Genomic DNA, 16,410 nt, shown 5'->3' with positions numbered 1-16,410 from the left:
ACAGGATGAATTACACCCATCACTTATGTCTGATCTAACCAGATCTTGGAGACCTGCAGTGGTAGCAATTCCAGGCTCCTGGAGTGTTTCTCTCCACCCTAGCTGTTAGAAGCATTTACGTCTGTCGCCCCGGCTTATTTGTTTGCTACAGTTGAAGTCCATCATTACTTAATCGTGGTAGACCTAGAGAAGAACTGTCCCTTTGCAGCTGTTTCTTAGATACTTGAAACCATTTTAGGTCCACACTTGGCCTTCTCCAAACAACTCTGTTTCTTTTGGTGTATCTAGTAGAAAAGCCTGCCCTGCTTTCTAGACCTGTAATTTTTTTGTTGCTCGTGTGTGGTCTTTGTTTTCCCAACAGGCCTGTTTATTGAAACCTGGTATTCAAAATGCTATTGCAAGTCAACTGAGATCTTTCTAGCACCGAATTAAGAATAAGGAATACGTTCATGACTTGGTAGCAATGTGCCTGTCCATGCTGACCAGGTCTATGCCTCTTTTTGTACATGTATATCCTTCTCATGCAGTAAATGAGTCCTCTTCTGAGCTGCCATCTAGTAACTATTTTCCAATTCTGTATCTGTGTAGCTGATTATTTCTGTCTAAGCGGGCTGTGTTGCGCTTTTGCCTGTTTAACTGCATTCTGTCTCTTCCAGGTAGTTTTTCAAATCTGTCAAGACAGCTTTGAATTCTAGTCTCCTTTTTGCATGTTTTCCTGTCTCTTCTAGCTTTTTGTTGTCTGAAAAATGAAATATCTGATAGTCAATTACCCAGCAAGTTCTTGATAAAGCTTTGCAGAACTTCACTGAAATTATTTTGGTTTCATAACAAGCTGTTCTGCAATTCTGATTTTTCCAACTGTGTCTGTTCCAAGAATATGTTGCTTTACTTTCCTTAGGAGAAATACCTTGAGAGCTAAATTTTATGAGAGAAATAGAATCATAGAATGATTTGGGTTGGAAGGGACCTTTAAAGATAATCTAGTCCAACCTCCCTGGCCATGGGCAGGGACATCTTGCCCCAGGAGTCGAGAGAGGACATATACTCTCAAGCAGTGGTGCATCTGGTTCTGCTCAGGGAGAAATTAGCTCTGTTTTAGAGATTGCTCTTGACATGTCTGTGTTGGTTATGACTTTTCGTTTCCTTTCAGGTGTGTACAAATACATACAAATAGGTTGACTATACAGAATTCATCCAGAAAACAATGCTGAGGTGACTGGATCATAATTTTCCCCTCCTGTTCTCAGCAAAATCCTTCTTGTTGGTTTGAATACAATTTGTAAGAGCTTCCTAATGGTTACCCTTTTCTGCATCAAAACTACTGTCAGTATATTCAAAATCCTCACTAGAAAACGTGTGTCAGTTTCCTTCACCTTCACCTGCTGATGTAGCTGAAGTCCACTGAGACCAGCTAGGTCTGTGCTTCGGCCCGGCAGGTGCTCGTGGAAGGCTTGTACACTCAGTCTTCCTGATTCACCTGCTTAAAACAGATTCCCAACATGATTAAGGCACCTCCCCCCAGTATTAAAAAATGCAGAGAAATTATCCTTTAACATACAGGATTGCAAAACAAGTATGTACAATGTATGGCAAACCTGCTTTTCTTTCCACACTGCCAGTTCTTTCCAAACCATCTGTACTCATCTGCGTTAATAATGTGTCCCTGTGGATAGTCCTAGCAAGTCTTAGGCTGATTATGTTATGTGAGTTGAGTCACATCCATATTTGTTTGTTGTTTTACTGTTGTTAGTAAATAGTCTGCTGAGTGTTGGTGGCATAATTCTGTTTGCCAGCCTTTTGTTCTTCCTACACTGTGATCTCGCCCATCCTTCCTGTGTCCTTGTCCAAATTACAGTTGTTGAAAGGTGGCTGTGAGCTCTTCCTGTCTCACTGCTCCTAGTTTAAACCCTCTTCAGTAGATTTGTAAGCTGGTTAGGCAAGGATGCTCCTCCTTTCCGCTGTGAACTGAAGTTCACCACTGCAGATCCTTGTGCAGTTTGCACCTACATCAGGTTTGGTTTTTCATTTGTTTGAAAACATTTGACAGCATGGCATTAGGTATGCTCCCCTGTGATGTCTGCTATAGGCAGTCTGATGGAGGAAACCAAGATTTATAAATTATGTGGTAATTGTATACAAAGCTGTTGAAATTTTTCTAACTTTATCTAACAGAAGCCTTATTTCCTCTTCAATCATTAGTATAATTTGAGTATCAGTAATACAAGATAAAGAGTTTAGCCGAAGGACTGTAAGGTATGATGGATGAATTAATTAGTTAACAGTGGGGGAATTTAGGCACTGCTAATGCAGGTCTGTGTTAACTAGAATTTTTTGAACCTCTGTCAGGGTAAAGTGAAGTGAAACTTGTCATTGTTTTATTAGGATTTCCTGTAAAGAATGTGCCAGTGTTTCTATATGTACATGTCTGAATGAGTTGAGTATTGTGTAATTGCCCTAAATATTACAGGTCAACATCATGCTTGCTTATTTAGATGTGGCAAAAATTTTCAAGCCTGTTTTTCTTAGGTGTTTGCCTTTAGGGTCCCAAGTTTAGAAACAGTAACACATATAGTAAATTTTTAGTTTTAAAGTAAACAATTGTTTTTCTTTTCAGTTGTTCTGATTGGCTCATAAACATTTGCCGAAGAAAGAAAGAGCTGAAGGCTCGCACAGTGTGGCTTGGGTGTCCTGAAAAGTGTGAAGAAAAATACCCCAAAAATGCCATAAAAAATCAAAAATACAACGTCTTTACCTTTATACCTGGGGTAAGGCTGCTAACCATTTTTTGGTGTTGGGCTGACTGTATGTTCTGTAGTGTTTTTTGACAATTCTGCAGAAAGATAATTTTATTTGCCCAGATTCTTTTTTTTTGTTTTTACATTTATCTCAGTGTCTTCAATTAAAATTGACAGTTGAGAGTAAGGCTTCTTTTTTCTAAATGTTGTTTACAAAGGGGTATTTGCTAACGAAGTGCACTATGTATAATTGAGTGGTTGGAATTCAGTGAAGATTTAGAAATTTGAGATGGGTTTCCTTGCACTTTTCTATTCATCATTAGTAATTTGTAATCCTCTTTTTGAAACAGAAGCATTTCTACACAGCCAGTTGTGAAAATACTATGAAGCACTGACTTCAGCTGAGAAATTAATAGTAGAAAATTGCTGTGTATGCCCATAAATATTTTCTCGTACTCTCTGCCATTGAAAGTGTAATAATAAATAAGGTATTCTGAAACAGGCAACGCCTTAAAGGACAAAATCAACCCACCTCTTCAATTTATATGACAACAAGTAAGGCCTAGCTTAGTAAACTAGTTCTTTTCAAAGTTATATTTCTTACTGCAGTTATAAAAACAGTGATGTCTTTTTGGTTTTGAACACAGTTCTTCAGACAATACGTTTGTTGTGGAGTGGAAGGATTTTTTGTCACCTTTTTCCCTAAGAAGCCATATTATGTATTTTTTTTTGCCTGTAATGTTCACGGTGTTTATGAAGACAAAAGAGACATTACAGTTTTGTCTGGTTCATATTTTTAAAAAAATCTGTTGTTATAATGAAAAATAGCGATAGAGAAGACAACTTTTGAAGCTTCAGTAGTTAAAATCTAAAAATGTATGCTGCTGTGATATTATAAATTTTACTAATATGCTTTTAGTCATACTTTGACTAATACCGTCCAAGAGTCCCGTGTCCTGTTGCAAAACCTGAATGTCTTCTGCATTTGAATACAGACATGCTTTGTCTTAAATTTTTTATTTAAGTCATCATGCTGGTTGAGAAGAGTATTGATTCTGTTCTTCTGGCCTCTTTCATCCAATGACTGGCAGGTGCTTTCTAATACATTTCTTTATTAAAACAAAAAAAAATTAATGGCTTTGTAATTAAGACTGATCTCCTGTCAAAGAAACAAAATGTCACTTATCACAGGCGGATAAAATATTCTCATCTCTATTGAACGAAGTAAATGTTTTCTTCCGAAGTTTAAATTATTAAATACACTGAAATAGGTTAAGCCACATATGCTTTCCCGAAGGTCAAAAAATTCATTAAGCATATAGTAAACCATTGATTATTGTGACTAGAAATCTGCAGTGTAGATTACAACTAGATTCATGTTTCCTATCGGGATCAGCCATAGCTTGCAATTACCTGTTGAGAGTGAGAATGTTTGTTCTTGTTTGATCTTTTGAAAATGTTTGGTTTTTTTTACAGTATAGGCAGAATCAGATTTTTATTTTGGTGTTAGCGTTTGGAAACTCAGTAGTAGCTTCAAAACGAAGTGAGATCCTAAACCTAAAGCCCAATAGTTGGTGAAAAGAAAATGTTTCTAAATGTTATTTTTAGACATATATTAACAGTTTTCATTGATTAGAAATACTGTGTAGCTATCTGGGTTTTATGCTGTTCCATTAGAAGTAATTTGTAGGGAACATAGTTGTATTAGTTCCAAACCCATAAATGTAACCAAGTCATAAATATTGACTCCAGTGATTTACTCTGGTTGAAATTTTCATCATACCAAGTCTTGTCTTCTGTTTAGAGCTGTGTCTTTTTTAACTTTGTAGCTGGCAATGGGTAGTATTCAATGATTTCATATCAAAATACAAGCTTAAAATAGTGTTTGGATTAACAGAATTTTACATGTTGGCTCAAAGAACTATAACATTTCCAAAATACCATTAATTGCCTAACATTTGTGTAAAATACTGACTGCTTCTATCTTTACACCAACTTGTTCAATTTCTGTTTACTATTGCATATACATCTTGGTACAGCTGCTTAGGAATGTTGTGTAAATTTCCATAAAGAATATCTTCTGTGATGGACAGGTTTTCAAGATACCTCTCCTGAACTTCAAAGTAGTAGTCTATTTTTTTAGTTCAGTTTATGTAACCGGAGACTTCTTAATTTGCTTAGCTAGGCTGAAGCGTTTAGCTTTGTATTGGAAGAACTGTCAGTGGTCTGCCATGATGCAGAAGATTTGTAGGAAAGTGCTTTTTACCTCCCATCTTCTCCTGCACGATGGGTTCTTTTGCAGATCTGCACCTCCCAAAGTACTCTGTGGACTTTTCTTTGACCTGGTATATCAAGTCTTTGTAAACAGTGAACCATACTGCTAGAAAGGAGTCTATGAACTTCATCAGTATTACCATGAGGCACGGGTTCAAGCTGAGTTAGTTTCCTTTTGGAAGAGTACTCCAACTTTCCCTGCAACTTCAAATTTGACTTTTTTGGCTTGACAGTTTTGTTGGTAAATAGTGGAATAGAATTCCATGCTTTTGAAAAAATCTTCTGATTTGAGGCTGTTTAGGTAGCCTGTAGCTGAACAGTAATGTAGCACTCTTTCAAGAACTGCCAATTTTGAGTACTACTGCTTTCTTGTGCCTGCCAGAAAGACACTTTGAAATGAACTTACTGGAGTATTTTTTCCTAGGGCATAGGTTTGAGTAATAATGTTGGATGTAGGATCAACAAATACCTGTCCAATAACTTTGATTTTCATGCAGAAGTCATTGTAATATTAACTGAATTGTAAGAGTAAAAGATGGAGGCACTTCTAAAATGTGTTTTTTTGATCTGTTTTGAATCTTTTAGCTTTGACACAATTGATTATCCATTTTCTCAAATCTCAGTGTTCCAAGTTCCGTAGCCACTGCTGATCATCCTGCTGGAGGTGCCCTGTTATCCTGGCCTACTAAAGAAATATGTGAATTCTTTGAAGATTCAAAATTCTGTAAAATGAATAATGTTCTTAGCACTGTAATTATAATTAAAGCAATGTTGAGAACGTGCACTTGCTGAAGTGGTGCTTTTGATTACCAAAGGAATCTCTGCATCTGTCATTCCTTTGGAATATGGGACAATTTATTCTGTGATAAGGTTACTGTGTCTTCATTTGAAACTTGGACATGTATCTTGGAGTTTAGACCAAAGCTTTGATTTATTAATAAACATATCTTATGTACCAATATATATTGCAAAATAATCTTTTGAGGAAATAAATGCTGAGCGTTTCTTCTCAATTACCTCAAAAGCCCGTGTTACTGTGTTACAAATTTTTTGTGGTTTAAATTTTCTGAACACTTCAACTGCAGTTGCTTTGTAAAAGGCTTGTCTTGCTGTGGAAACTGAAGCTGACTGCCTTGTTCTGAGGTTGCCACACAACAGCCATTTGGAAAGAGGGCAGGGTCGCTCACCCTTGCTCCCTGGATGCTTTCAATAGTGTTCGTTTTGTCTTCCTAAACAACATTTGTTCTCGAACATTGGGCAGTTTCACTATTTTTAAGAACAGTGGGAAATGGATATTTTAAAGGAGTGCGTCTGACTTGATGGTATCCTTTGTCCCTTGAAGAAGCAAAGAACTTCAGAAATAAGGCATGTGAGATGTAAAGCTTTCACCCTTGCAAGAGGAGAAACCTCAGTGGCTGTATTGAGGAGAGAGTGTGTTGAGGGAATGCAGCCAACAAAAGTAACGAGGGGTTCATGTATACTATTTTCTGTATGTTTTTTTAGGGTATCTCCTAGTGATGCAGAGCAGCATGGTGTAGCCTACTCGGTTTTGTTACTCTGTAGGAGTTAAAATGACAGAGACTAGGGTAATATTTTTGTAAATGGTTTCTGTTCATTTGATGCCAATGTTTTTTTTAATTATTATTTAACACCAGGATATGAAAATTTTTAAGACAAAGAGACATTGAAACACAGAACAGAATTTAAATATTGGTACTTAAGGAAAAATTAAGATTTGCTTTTAATGCTGTATTTTTAGGAAGAGAAGTTTTAGACGTTAAAAATGAAAACTTAATGTAAGCAATGAAAGTTCAGATCCTCACACAAACTCATTTTGCTTTTTTTAATGGAGACTATAAAAAAAGAAAATTTTCAAAAACTGTTCTAACTCAAACATTAAGGTAACTTGTGGATATTAAATTATTGTAAGATGCTTCTACAGACATCTGAATTCTGCTTACTGTTAATTTCAGAGTAAATCTTTGCACAGTGATCTTGGTGTATATTTAATATTTGTAAAGATTGAGTTCATGTAGTCCAGTTTTCAAAATATCAAAGATTTAGCAAATTGCTTTTTCTGAGTGAGAAGACTCATCAATATCGAAGGATGTCTCAACAAAAAGAGCAGTATAATATTAAAATAACTCATAGTGCATGTAGTAGTTTGTGATGATATATGGCATATTGTGCTATATAGTCCTGTAATAGTACCATGTAGAATAGTATGCCATATAATGGTTTTATATATACTATCACGAAAAAGTGGATTTTATGTACATTATGGGTACAAATTTTAAGGCATTTATCTATTCTGTGTTTTTGATTTTAGGTTTTATATGAGCAGTTCAAGTTTTTCTTGAATCTCTATTTTCTCGTCGTGTCCTGCTCACAGTTTGTACCAGCATTGAAAATAGGCTACCTGTACACGTACTGGGCTCCTCTGGTAAGCTCAAAAATAGTATGAACTAGAAGTTTGGTTTTTTTGACTTCAGATGAAAAGTGCATGTATACATACTTTTCATAAATTTGCATCTGGTAAACTACAGTGATTGAAGTGTGTAACAGAAGTAAAATGCTTATTTGAAATTAGAGTATTTTACAGCTGATACTCCAGAAGGTGTTGTTTGATAGCCCTCCCTGCCAGCTGCCTACTGCCCCGCAGGCTGGGCCTGGTTCTTGCTAGGCAGCTAGTCTGAGTGAGCACTGCACCTTTCTGCCTGCTGGTCACCTGAGAGGTTTGGAAAAAAAAAAAAAAAAAAAAGAAGACAGAAAAGCCTACGGCTAGCAGAGCACCTTATTTGGTGACATAGATAATTTGTGTGTTATATTTCTTTCAGTTTATTGTTACTTACTATTTTATGTTTTCAGGCTAGGTCAGATTGAAAGCATAAACTTTTTGCATTCCTTTATTTTGATTGTGTCCTTTTTTTCCCAAAAAAATTGAGATAAATTATTTTATCTCATGGGTAAAGCAGGAGGAAAATGCATCTTGAAAATAAGGATTCATTAAACATGCGTTTGCTAATGGATTGCCCTGCCTGTTGCACTGGCTTCCTTTCAATATGTCTTTTTATTATTGAGCCCTCTGCAGTATTTTCTTGGGAAGCTGTTCAAACCGGTTGCTTGTGACTTTGGTTTCCTAAGGTTTGAAAATTGTATTCTCTTCGGAGGAGGCCCTTTTGGTAGTCTGCCAGCTATATTCCCATGATTTGGAATTCTTTTCTTGTTTGTAAACAGATCATTATTTTCATCTTTCTCCTGGCCCGTCCACCCCAGGTCTAGAAGCAAGGCAGGAAGAACAAATGCTTTGTTTTCTAAATTTATTTAAAAAATGGTATTTTCCAGTAGTATTTATTCTCGGTATTCAAGAGGAACAGTGATATGCTGACTGCTTGAGTAAAGGTCGTTCTTAACAAGTCAATAGAGTAAATATTCTGGATTGATTTCATTGTTTTAATTGTTGCGACATGTGTCCTTTTAAGTATTGATAAGTGGAGAGACTGTCCTGGAGGTTCTTCACACCTCCTTTTCCCGGTAACTTTTGGCTTCTACTGCAACAGAAATCACTTCCAAGACAGAAAGCTTGTTCAACAGTGGGATTTGAAATGAATATTTACAGATATCTTTGTCACTGACCCAGTAAGAAAAGACGGAAGTCAGCCTTGTCTGGAAGTTAGTCTCTTCAGTAAAGTGCTGTGTACAGCTCTATACTTTAGTGGGATAGTAAGGAAAAAAATCATTTGGCATCTCAGCCCATCTCATCCCTGCCCAAAGAAGGGAGAAGATACTGTATTTGGCAAACATGGATAACCCTTTCTGTATAGATGTGTTTGTCTTATTCAAGGATATTCTGAATGACGTTTCCCAGTTTTCACATACAGCTTGAAAATACAACAGTATCGCAGTTAGTGCTAGTGGTACCCTTCTTTGCTAAACTCACTTGTTTCTACTTGAATAGCTTTTCTACTAGTTATTGACCTCCAGATAAAAAAGATTGCTTGGGTTTGAGTAAGGCTCAGTATGTATGATGAAAATATAAAACATGTAAGTCAGACCTATTGTTCTGTCTGTGTTTCTTAACAAATAAGTTTGGTTTTCTTTTAAGAGCATGTAGCAGCTGATAATTTTTCAGTAATAATCAGAGAAGTAGTGATGACTTGGCTCATATTTTCTCTCAAGATTTTAAAGGAAAAAAAATTGTTTGGCCTGATACTTAAAACCAACTGAATAGAAGTTGACTACATGCGAAAAGGTTTGGGGGGTTTTCTGGTGGTATGTGGGTTTTTTTAAGGGTGTTTTTTGGTTTTGTTTTTTTGGTGTTTTTTTGTTTTGCTTCGATGGTTTTTACAACAAACAGACATAATACACTTAGGTCAAGCACTGGAGTTCTCCATTGTCATTTGCACAGTAGGCAATGGACTTCATATTTCGAGTCCAACGTACAACGGATGTAAGCATGCAGGTTTGCGAGCAGTATGCTGAAGATATTTAACTGCTTAAAGAAAGATGGCAGGTTTTTGTGAGCTAGGCCTCACAGTTGCAGCTCCCCTTTGGAAGAGTATTAAGTTCCTTTGAGCAAGTAAGGGAAGAAGGAAATGTCTGTCTGAAATTTTTCCTCATAGTCACGGTCAGCTGTGCTGAGCTGTGCGGTAAGGTACACTGACCGCTCGGGGCAATTCCTGAAACTAACACCTTGCATTCTGTGCTTTGATTACTGTCCAGTAGTGAGATATGTGCAACGGCGAATGTGTTTCAAGGTGTTTCAGGGGTGCCTTTTTTTATGCTGCTAAATTATCTATACTGCCACAGCTCATGAAAATGCCGCTGCCAGAAAAGGGGAAAACCCTGCTACTCATTCCGTTATGCCCTCGGAGTGAAAAGGAATGCATTTTGCAAAAGCATTCGTTTGTTCTGCATAGTTCTAATATAACTGCTGTAGCTAAGGTAAACCTGAACAGGCAAGAAGTGTTCAACTGTAAGGTCGCAACAGAATAAACCTTGGAATTTTGGGCTGGAACTGCAGAACAGCCCTTGCTATTGAAAAGGAGAATTTTAGTCAAGACTCCTTTAGGAAACTCTACACCTTCACTCCTTTCTTATTGCTGGGAGGTTGGGGGAAGGTTGACAAAACTGTTGGACTTCTGCAAGAAGAGTCTAATGGTATAGATTTTATTCTATAGAATGAAAGTATTGGTGGGTGTCTGAAGCCAGATAGAACCTTATCTGATGACACATTTCTGAATATTTGATTTTTTTTTAGCCATCTTACAGTAATAAGATCCCTTTACTGTTGAAAGTTTTATTTTCCTTTCACTGATTGAGAAGGACTGAGCACTTGAGTTTAAGAAGCCAGAAGACCATATCTGAGGAGGTTTAGAAAGGGAGAGAGGAAACTCTTGCGTGCTTATCCCTGAAATGTTCGGAATTCTTTTTAGCTTACCATTCTTTCGTGGCCAGACACCATCTCAGTTTCATGTTGTGCACTCTGTGCTTCCAGCAGAAGCCACAGGAGCACTGTCCTGTGAAAGCAGTGGCCAAAGCATTTAGATACTTAGTTTTTCAGAAAAAAAAAACTGTGGGGTTTTTTTTTCAATACTTGTGACATATTGGTACATAACTACATTTAAGATGGCAAAATTAATTAAACTGGCTATCCGTTTGCCTTTTCATTTCTGTCTGTTAGGAGGAAGGTAGTGAACTCAAAATTAGAATTGGAGACGTCTTAAATGTTTTTGGTAAAGCCCTAAAAATTGTGGAAGACAGTAAAATAAGCTTATTGAACTATAAAGGCTGTCTTTAGCTCATCCAAAGCATTTTAATTTTTAAAATTTCAGATTATATCTAATGACATGTATTTGGAGATGTAGTTATTCTAATTATATTTGTACAATGTACAAGTATGATTTTACTTTTTTTGGACTAAACAAAGTTGTTATTTTAACAGATTGAAGAAAACACCAAAATGAGGAAAAAAGTAAATATTCTAAGCACTTGTTCTTACTCTGTAGAGTGTTCCTACTTGTGTATTTCTATTCTAGCTCTTTGAGAATTCTGAGTTATGTAATCATATCTTCAACAGGGATTTGTTTTGACGGTCACGGTGGTGCGGGAAGCCGTTGATGAATTTCGACGTTACAAGAGAGACAAGGAAATGAACTCACAGTTATATAGCAAGCTGACAGTACGAGGTTAGCAAAACCATTTTTATAAAACCTTAAAATATTTCATCTTTTTCTTACAGACTTTCTGTTCAAGGAAATAACGAATAGTCTCAAGGTGCACCCTTCAGAATGAAACTGATACTGACCTAAATAAAGTGCTTGATTTCCCTCAGATAAATATGACTGTTAAACTTGATCTGTTTAAGAAGTGGTGTGATTCTTTTTGTTGTTTGTAAAGGAAAGATATATGTATATAATGTATATATTTTTGAAGCATTCTGCTGTTTAGTACTATTACTTGAAAGTGCAGTTCTCTGAAATTGATACTGAACAGTAACTCAGCAACACTCTCAGCTGTGTATCAAGTGTATATAGCAAGTAAGGGATCAGTAACTAACAAATAATGATCTAATTAAAATTCACTAGAGCCTTTCAAACTTGGTGGATAGATTTGTGCATAAGAAAAGGAAGATGTATTGTGAGTCAACTGGTATCAAAAATACTTATTTCAATTTTTGCATATAATTTATATATGCAAAATTTATAAGTCTGTATGATCATGCAGTAGGAACAGACAGTTTTCTTTCTAGAAATTAATAGGAGGAGAAATCACAGTTACGACTTCTTGGACTCAAAACCTTTGACAGTTTTTCACAAAGACTTTTGAGGAAATGAAGCACTTCAGCTGTGAAGTGATAATTAAATTTGGTAGGATATTGTAAATTTTAAGCATGGGCATGAGAGAAAAAACTGTGCACTCCTCTCCACTTTTATGTTGTTTAGCACATTTTACTGTTTACATTCAGAACAGAGTGCCACGTAGAAAGGTGCCAAAAAATAATGAATAACCTAGTATCAAGTCAAACTGTGATGAGCAACCTTAGAAAACAACGTGACCTTGCTATTACCCTCAAAAGTTGTTTTGCTACAATATCCTGGGAAGTCGCTGTTAAGGATTTTCCTTGGCAAAAGTTGTAGAAAGTGGGAAGTTGTTAAGGAATGAGGTTGCATGTCAAGCAGTTAGAGTATATGGCCTACATTGTGCCAAGTGTAAATTCTGTTACCGAATTTCCAACATACATTTCACTGCACTTTTTAGTGTATCTTGATGAATATCTTCTGAGAGCCAACGGGAAGAGTAACCTCGCTAGATCTGGGAATCTTAATTAGAAGCTAACCTCTTGGAGTAGCTCTGGATAATACTCTCTCCAGAACAAATGGATGAAAAGCTTGTAATGTGGCACAAGTATGTTCTGTCTGAAATTTTACCCTGTTTTTTAAAGTAATTGGAAGGTAAGGAAACAGGCTACAGTCTCATTAGTGATGACATAACCTAGTAGTTGAGAGGAATTTATACTGCTTCTTCGCAGTGTGGAGACTTGCATTGTTTTCTGGAGTTTGCATAAAGAAGGGAGCAACTGCAGGGAATATTTGCCTATGGTTCTTCCCTTACCTGTCAGCCTGAAATAGCTATATCAACGTTTAGACATACCACTGTGGAAATACACAAATGGATAGCTGTCATTTAACACACGTGGTTGCATTGCTAGCCTCCATATCTTTACAGGCTTTAATCCAGTCTGTAAAGAAATGGACTCTTAATGGCTTTTCTTTGAGGTGTAATTTAACCTGCTAGTTGGTTTACTCATTTTTTTGGATCTGTTATGGTAGGCCACTGAATGCTCACCTTTGAAATAGATAGTACCATCCTACCCTATTCAGCAACCGTGTTAGTAATCGGAAATACTTAGTTCTGGAAGCACATGTATACTTTATAGTTGCCAGTGTGATGTAAATGTCAAGATGAACATTTGCTGTTTTAAGAGCCAAGTTTCATGCCTTTTATGCTTCTTTTTTCACTTAATTTTTTTAGAGTTAATATTGGAGTTTCTGGTAAATTACTAGGCATTTGAGTAGAAGTTTTGGAATCCTGTTTTCCTCTTTCCCAGTTCTTGAAATATTTTGTGGTTGTGTATTTGAGAAACTTTTCATTTTGTAGCTTCTAGAAATAAGGAATTTGTCAAATTAAAATTGGATTTGGTCATCCTGACACAGCTGTTCTCTAGATATGGAATAGAGATTTAAAAATAGTATACAATACTATATAGGTAAAGCCAGCAGTTATATCAGGAACTGACATGTAGAGAACAGTGACTTATTCAAAAGAAGTTTTAAAAATGCCCTTTTTTCAAAAAGCATATCGGCTTTTACACACAAATGTGTATGTCTACTTCAACTTTCAGATTTTGCTGTCAGTGCCAGCATGAATTCATACTTGGTTTTTGTTCTGTGGGGTTTTTTTAAGACGATGATATTCTACACAAGTAAAGATTCAAGATCTCTGCTTACAAGGAACTCTGAATCCCGTGTTTACAATGGTGTGATCAGTGAACTAACAATGTGGCCAGTTTTAGGAATGAAAACATTATTGCAGTCCCCACTCAAAATTAAGCTGTTTGAAGAAACAGATGGGCCAAGTCACCTTTCTCAAAGGGAGAAGAGGGTCTTTGCTCACGAGTTAGCGGGCCTGATTGACAGAGCTTTAAACTAGACATGAAGAGGGGAGGGGGATAATACCAGACTTGCCCGTGACCAGCTGTTGGATGACACACCAAGGTTAGAAGGATGGGGTGCTAGTGAGGGCCCTCAGACTGTTGCTCTGAGATGTGCTGGGTACACTGCAGCACACTTGAAGTCTTACGGAGATGAGCCAGGTGCTCCTGAGGTAATAGGGGTCAACAGGGAAACACCACTGAGATATCTCAAAGGAATTAAGGGGTGTTCCTCTAGGAAGGTGACATGGCCAACAACCCAGCTGAAGTGTCTCTACACCAATGGAGCAACACATGTTGCCCATGCAACAAACAGGAGGAGTTGGAAGTCACCATGCTGCTAGAAAGCAATGACCTAGTTGCCATTACTGAAACTTGGTGGGGTGAATCCCCACTGGCGTGTGGTGGTCGATGACTACAGGCTGTTCAGAAGGGACAGACGGGGAAGGAAAGGCAGAGACATTGCCCTCTCTGTCAAGAAATGGATAGAGTGTGAAGAGCTGTCTCTGAAGTACAGCCACGAGCAGGTTGAAAGCTTATGGGTAAGAATCAGAGATGGAGGCAGCAAAGGCAGCCTTGTGGTTGGTGTCTCCTACAGGCCGCCCCATCAAGGGGAGCCTAGTAACGAAGCCTTCTTCCTCCAGTTCCAGGAGGCTTTGTGCTTGCAGTTTCTCGTCGTGCTGGGGGACTTCAACCACTGTGACATCTGCCGGAAAAGTAGCACAGCAAGCTGTAGGCAGTCCAGGAGATTCCTAGAATGCATCGAGGACAACTGCTTAAGCCAGGTAATAGACAGCCCTACCAGAGGGGATGCGATACTGGACCTGTTGGTCACCAGTGCAACTGAGCTAATCAGAGATGTCAAGGTTGGAGGCAGCGTGGGATGCAGTGATCACGCACTGGTGGAGTTTGCAGACCTGAGGGATATGGGTCAGGCGAAGAGTAAAGTTAGGACCCTGAATTTCAGGAAAGCAAAATTCCAGCTGTTCAAGGTGTTGGTCAGTAGGACTCCCTGGAAAACTGTCCTCAGGGACAAGGGAGCAGAACAGAGCTGGCAGCTCTTCAAGGATGCTTTCCATGGAGCTCTCGATCCCCAGGTGTTAAAAAATCAAGAGAGGAAGGCAAGAGACATGCATGGATGAGTAAAGACCTGGTGGTCAAACTAAAGAGCAAGAAGAAACTGCACAGGCAGTGGGAGCAGGGACAGTTATCCTGGGAAGAATATAGGGACGCTGCCCAGTTGTGCAGGGATGGGGTCAGGAAGGGCAAGGCACAGCTGGAGCTGAACTTGGCAAGGGATGCAAAGAACAGTTAGAAGGGCTTCTACAGGTATGTCAGCCAGAAAAGGAAAGTGAAAGAAAGTGTACCCCACTGGTGAGCAAGACTGGCAAACTGGTAGCAACAGACAAGGAGAATGCTGAGGTACTCAACAACTTTTTTGCGTCTGTCTTCTCTGGCAACCTCTCTTCCCACACCTCTTGAGTGGATGGACTGCAAGACAGGGACTGGGGGAGCAAAGTCCCTCCTACTGGAAGAGAAGATCATATTTGAGACCACCTGAGGAACCTGGACGTACCAGGTCTATGGGACCTGACGAGATGCATCCCAGAGTCCTGAAGGTGTTGGCTGATGTAGTTGCCAAGCCACTCTCCATGATATTTGAAAAGTCACTGCAGTCAGATAAAGTCCCCAGTGACTGGAAAAAGGGAAACATTGTGCCCATTTTTAAAAAGGCTGGAAAGGAGGACTGTGGCAACTACCAACCTGTCAGCCTTGCCTCTGTGCCTGGGATGATCATGGAACAGACCTTCCTAGAAGCCATGCTAAGACACATGGAGGACAGGGAGGTGATCTGAGGCACTCCAGCATGGCTTCACCAAGGGCAAGTCCTGCCTGACCAAAGTTGTGGCCATCTATGATGGAGTGACTACATCAGTGGACAAGGGAAGAGCTAAGCACGTCGTCTATCTGGATGTCTGTAATGCCTTTGACATGGTCCCCCACAACATCCTTCTCTTTTTAAATTGGAGAGGCAAGGATTTGATGGGTGGACTGCTTGGTGGAATTGGTTGGATGGTCGCATCCAGAGGGTAGTCAGAGGGTAGTTGTCAACGGCTCAATGTCCAGATGGAGATGTCCCCCAGGGGCCCATATTGGGACCAGTGCTGTCTAATATCTTCATCAATGACCTAGACAGCGGGATCGAGTGCACCCTCAGCAAGTTTACAGATGACACCAAGCTGAGTGGTGTGGTTGACACGCATGAGGGTTGGGACACCATCCAGAGGCACCTGGACAAGCTTGGGAAGCAGGCTCATGTGAACCTCATGAGGTTCAACAAGGCCAAGTTAAAGGTCCTGCACCTGGGTCAGGGAAACCCCAGGTATCAACAAAGGCTGGGGGATGAAGGGATTGAGAGCAGCCCTGCTGAGTAGGTCTTGGGGGTACTGGTGGATGAAAAGTCAGGCATGAGCTGGCAATGTGTGCTCGTAGCCCAGAAGGCCAACAGTATCCTGGGCTGCATCAAGAGAAGCATGGCCAGCAGGTTGAGGGAGGTGATTCTGCCACTCTGGTGAGACCCCACCTGGAGTCCCGCGTCCAGCTCTGGGGCCCTCAGCACAGAAAAGACAGGGACCTGTTGGAGGGGGTCCAGAGGAGGGCCACAAAAATGATCAGAGGGATGGAGCA

At 39.0% G+C, this 16,410-nt stretch overlaps 1 protein-coding gene across 5 annotated transcripts in view; it reads left to right on the top strand.

Annotated features, from left to right (window-relative positions):
• Positions 1-16,410, top strand: part of ATP9B (ATPase phospholipid transporting 9B (putative)) — a 190,851-nt gene that overhangs the window by 25,102 nt on the left and 149,339 nt on the right. For all 5 annotated transcript variants that reach the window (XR_012763527.1, XR_012763526.1, XR_012763525.1 and 2 more), the window contains exons 3-5: positions 2,615-2,765; positions 7,339-7,452; positions 11,089-11,197. Coding sequence is in view for 2 of the 5 variants with exons in the window: in XM_075417049.1 (XP_075273164.1) it covers positions 2,615-2,765; positions 7,339-7,452; positions 11,089-11,197 (374 nt within the window). In the remaining 3 variants the exon portion in view is untranslated. The remainder of the gene's footprint in view (positions 1-2,614; positions 2,766-7,338; positions 7,453-11,088; positions 11,198-16,410) is intronic.

Source organism: Opisthocomus hoazin, chromosome 3, assembly GCF_030867145.1.
Source record: "Opisthocomus hoazin isolate bOpiHoa1 chromosome 3, bOpiHoa1.hap1, whole genome shotgun sequence".
Classification (NCBI taxonomy): Eukaryota; Metazoa; Chordata; class Aves; order Opisthocomiformes; family Opisthocomidae; genus Opisthocomus; species Opisthocomus hoazin.
The sequence above is the reverse complement of the archived record's forward strand: the minus strand, read 5'-3'. Positions and strand labels throughout refer to the sequence as shown.